Source organism: Aptenodytes forsteri, unplaced genomic scaffold, assembly GCF_000699145.1.
Source record: "Aptenodytes forsteri isolate BGI_AS27 unplaced genomic scaffold, ASM69914v1 Scaffold54, whole genome shotgun sequence".
NCBI lineage: Eukaryota > Metazoa > Chordata > Aves > Sphenisciformes > Spheniscidae > Aptenodytes > Aptenodytes forsteri.
In genome coordinates this window covers 9,463,971-9,468,290 of record NW_008796044.1, presented here as the reverse complement: position 1 = coordinate 9,468,290, position 4,320 = coordinate 9,463,971, and the positions used below count along the sequence as shown (strand labels likewise).

At 66.5% G+C, this 4,320-nt stretch overlaps 1 protein-coding gene across 1 annotated transcript in view; it reads right to left on the bottom strand.

The window, feature by feature from the left end:
• RNF44 (ring finger protein 44) overlaps positions 1-4,320 on the bottom strand; it is a 21,210-nt gene that overhangs the window by 9,751 nt on the left and 7,139 nt on the right. The window contains 4 exon segments of the mRNA XM_009285768.2: positions 97-182; positions 388-555; positions 1,080-1,296; positions 1,694-1,873. Of these exon segments, the coding sequence (XP_009284043.1) occupies positions 97-182; positions 388-555; positions 1,080-1,296; positions 1,694-1,800 (578 nt within the window). The 5' untranslated portion in view covers positions 1,801-1,873.

Here is a 4,320-nt window from a genome sequence, read left to right as displayed (position 1 = left end):
GGGGGGGGGGGGCACTGGCGGCGGGGGGGGGGGCAGGATGTAATGGGCGCTGGGGGTGGTAGGGGGGGGGGGGGGCACTGGCGGCCGGGGGCACGGTGTAGGATGTAATGGTCGCTGGAGATGATAGGAGGGAACGTCTGGTAGGAGACGGGGAGCTGTTGCATGGCGCATGCCTGGATCAGCTGTGGGGGGAGAGAGAGAAAAATGGGAGTCAGACACCCACCGTGGGCATGGCTGCACCCCTGCCCCCTCCCCAAGGCCTCCAACAGACCCTGTACCCCCAGAAACTTGCACTCCAGTGGGCTTGGGTACCCACGTGACCTCTGGGCACCCACAGCCCAGGCTGTCCCCAGGTGTCCCCTGTGGGTGTCCCCCGCCGTGACTCACCGGGGGCGGGAGGCAGCAGAGCGGGTAGTGCTGTCCACTGAACATCACTGAGCATGCTGGGAGCTGCTGGGTGCTGCACCCAGGGATGTGCTGGCCGGCGTGGATGGGGAAGCCTTGCGTCGTGACAGTGGTAACCGTGTAGGAGAGAGGGACGGGTCCCTGGTGCACCTGAGGACGAGGCACCGAGGGCACAGTCAGGGTACAGCCCCGGCTGAGCTGTCCCCATCCTGGCAGGGTGGCAGCAAGGCACTGAGCACCCAGCGCTGGGACACAACCGCCTGGCACCTCCATCCCACTGGTGTGGCCAGAGGAGGGGGGCCGAGTGCAGGCTGGGTTCGAGGGGGCTTTTAGACCCCTCTTTGCTCCCCGCAGACAGGCTGGCACGGCCTCCAACCCAGCACTGCTACCATGGACGATGGTGACAGTTGTGACATGAACATCCCTATGAGGGGACTGTCCCCAGCCCCTGGGAGCAGGGACTACCCTGGGTACACCCAAACTGGCAGGGGGACCCCAGTGTTTAAGTGCTCAGCAGACAAGAGCACTGGCAGCCTCAGGGCTGGGTGCTCTCAGCAGCAAGCAACTGGCCAGACGGGACCCAGGGACATGTCTTGGGACCACTGCCCCAGACGCCAGCCTGGGGCCACCATAGGGTCACTCTTAGGACTGGGGCTGGGGGCTGCAGCACCTACCTGGTCATGCAGATCCACCATGAATGGGTTCTGGTGGGGCGGGTGAGCGGCCGGGTGAAGCATTCGTGGCGGCGTGCTGGGGAGAGCGTAGGCGCGGGGCTCATCTACAGGGATGTGCGGCTGCTGGGGGAAGGCAGGGTGCAGCTGGGGCTCATCCTGGCCCAGCAGGGTTGCCAGAGGTCGGTCGCGTCGTCCCCACTGACGCCTGGCAGGGGGGCTGCGGGGCCACCGCAGGAGAGAAACAGAGCAGGAGTGACCCCCGGGCCAGGGGCACCACAGCCCCAGGCAGAGTAGCCGCAGGCAGGTCACAGCCCAGCTCCCAGGGTGAGATGCTCAGAGCATCATGCCAGGCCAGGCTCCTTGTCTGGCTGGGGAGCTCCAGAACCAGCTCCTCTGCTCACCCTGCATGTGTCCCCCCACTGTGTCCTCAGCACAAAAGGGACCCCTGCTCCCTGGGGACCCATTGGCCGGGCCAGGTGGACATGCTTCCCTGCTGCGATCTCCCCCCCAAGCCCCCCAGGAGCTGGTGGCTGGCCCCAGCAGGACCACGGAACTGGCCCCGCGTCCCCACACACCACAGGTGACAGGGCTCTCCACCGCCCTGCGCCCCGTACCTTCGCCGAAGGTGGTCTGGGCTGCTGCAGGGTCCCCCCGAGAAACGGTGCTGGTTAAAAGGGGCAGAGGGTGGCCGCCTATTCACTGCCAGTTCCCATGGTCGCATTGGTGACGTTGGGAGGCGGATGGGCACGTGAGACCTCAGACTATGGCAGGGCGAGACACCAGCACCTTGGATCCTGTGAGAAGGACAGCGGGTCACGGCACCCCAACCCCTGGAGCCGCACAGGGCTGCAGGAGCACCGAATCCTCCCCACGCCCCAGGCCTGGGCAGCACCACCCCAGCCCACTCCCCCACCACCTGCCGTGGGAGAAGGAAGGAAGGAGAGGCACAGAGCGAGGCCGGGGCAGCCGCTGCACCCGCTGACAGGCTGGGGGGGGCGTTGCAGCCTGCCTGGCTGCTGCCCATGCCCCCTCCACGCTGGGAGCCAGGCCACCCTTCCCATGCCCAGCCCTGCCACCCACACTGTACAAGTGACTGAGCTACCCCAGCGCCACTGTTCCAGCATGGCTCAGCCTGCTGCTCCCTCCCCGCGGGGATGGTAATGCTGGTGACTGGAGCTCTTGCTACTCCGGAACCTAGACCTGCACCTGTCCTGTCCCTCTGTCCCTCCACTGCATGGCCAGAGCCACCCCCCATGCAAGACAGGGACACTGAATGAGAGAGAAGCACTTGTTTTTGGCACAGAGAAAAGCAAGCAGCGAAGGGCCCTGTGGCTGCAGCAGCGTCCCAGGCTGCTCGTGGGCTGACGGGGAGCCTGAACCATGGCATGGGGAGTTTCCAGCAAGTCCTTGGCCAAGACAGGCTCCAGTGCTGCTCTAGGGGCTGCTCTCTCTTGCTGGGCTCCTGCACGTCCTACTCCGGCTGATGCTGCCGCCCCAGTGACAGGCACAGGGGGCTGGCAGGGGACAGCGGGGCTCATGGCCCTGCTTTGGCTCAGTCTGTGCATGTCAACTCCCTGAGGCATACAGGGCACAGCCACACATCCCCGTGCGGGTGGGGACAGGCATGGGCTGCGGCTGAAGCCAGGCAGGCAGCTCTGCTCCCCCATCCACCCCCACAGGCAGGGGGTCAGTGGGAACACTGCCCCGGGCCCTGTCCCATCTCCCCTCCCACACCCAGCCTGGCTGGTGTCCCCATGCCAGAGCCCCCCTCCCACCACACAGTTCGGCCCCCCAGCCCCAGTGAAGCTTGGCACTGCACAGAGGAGACATCTGCATGCGGGGCTGCGCTTCCCCAGGCTCTGGTTCCCCTGGCCCCAAAAGGGCTTTCCCCTGGCTCCATGTGTGTCCAACTGCCCCCAGAGAGGCCTCCCCCAGGCACCCTCCCGCTGCCCAGCAGGCCCCTCTGCCAGCCTCCCTCGGCCTCCACAGCCATGGCCAGCAAGTGGGAGCAGCCATGGCCTGGGCACTGCACCCCACGTGCCCCTAAATCCAGCTCGCCTGCAGGCTGGTGGTGTGCCCTCCCAAAGCAGCTCCTTCTTCAGCCCTACTTCCTCCTCCTCGGTGCCCATGGTAGAGGCACACCGGCACCAGGAAGGGCACCCTGAGCCCAGGGAGCACTGCTCAGCCCCAGGAGAAAGCTGGGGGGGGTGGGGGTGGGGGTGTCTCACCCCAGCAGGGAAAAGCTGCAATATCACGCCTGGGTGACAGGCATCACCAACCACGGTGGGAAGTCACCGGGGCGAGCCCTATGCCACACATGGGTCTCTTCTTAACCTCACCCCCACCCACCATACCATTTCAGAAGCTGAAAGCAAATTTCTCTCTCTGTTTTGGGGGGAAAAGAAAAAAAACCCCAAAGCCACAGGCTGAGCACCCCAGGAGCCTGTCTGCGGCTACTGCCGGGGAAGAGGCCGTGCTCAGTGATGGAGGTTTGCCCCACGAGTGTTTTATTCTGCCCCCGAGCCTCCGCCCAGGTGCCCCGCCAGCGGGCTGGGGGCCGGGGTGCAGCAGCAGCCCAGGTTTAACCCCACTCCCCAGGAGCCTCCCCGAGGTGTTACTGCTTCCAGTTCCGCATCCTCACTCTCAGAGCACACGTGGTACAAACCCCTGCGTGACCCGGCGGGCACCTTCCAGACCAGACACCGCAGCGATGGGCTTGGGGACGGGGAGCACCTCCGCAGAGGGACACTAAAGCCATGCTGGGGCTCGCCTGTTCGCTCGGGCTCCCAGCACCCCAGGATGGCACCCTGAGGACACATCTCCCGCAGGTGGGACATCCCCGACTCGCCCGTATGGTGGTGGCCGCTTCCAGACCAGACACCGCAGCGATGGGCTTGGGGACGGGGAGCACCTCCGCAGAGGGACACTAAAGCCATGCTGGGGCTCGCCTGTTCACTCGGGCTCCCAGGCCCCCAGGATGGCACCCTGAGGACACATCTCCCGCAGGTGGGACATCCCCGACTCGCCCGTATGGTGGTGGCCGAGGGGCAGGTGGGAGCCAGCAGCCGCCCCGGGCAGGGTCACCGTGACCCCGTGGAGGCCACCGCAGCCCCGGAGCGAAGTGGACCCCAGGCCCCGCAGCGGGGCCGGGGGCGAGGCGGCTCCCGGGCCCCGCCGAGAACAAAGTTAGCAGCGCGCCAGCGCTCACGCCCGGTGCCATCTGTTCGGGCAGAGCCGGGGC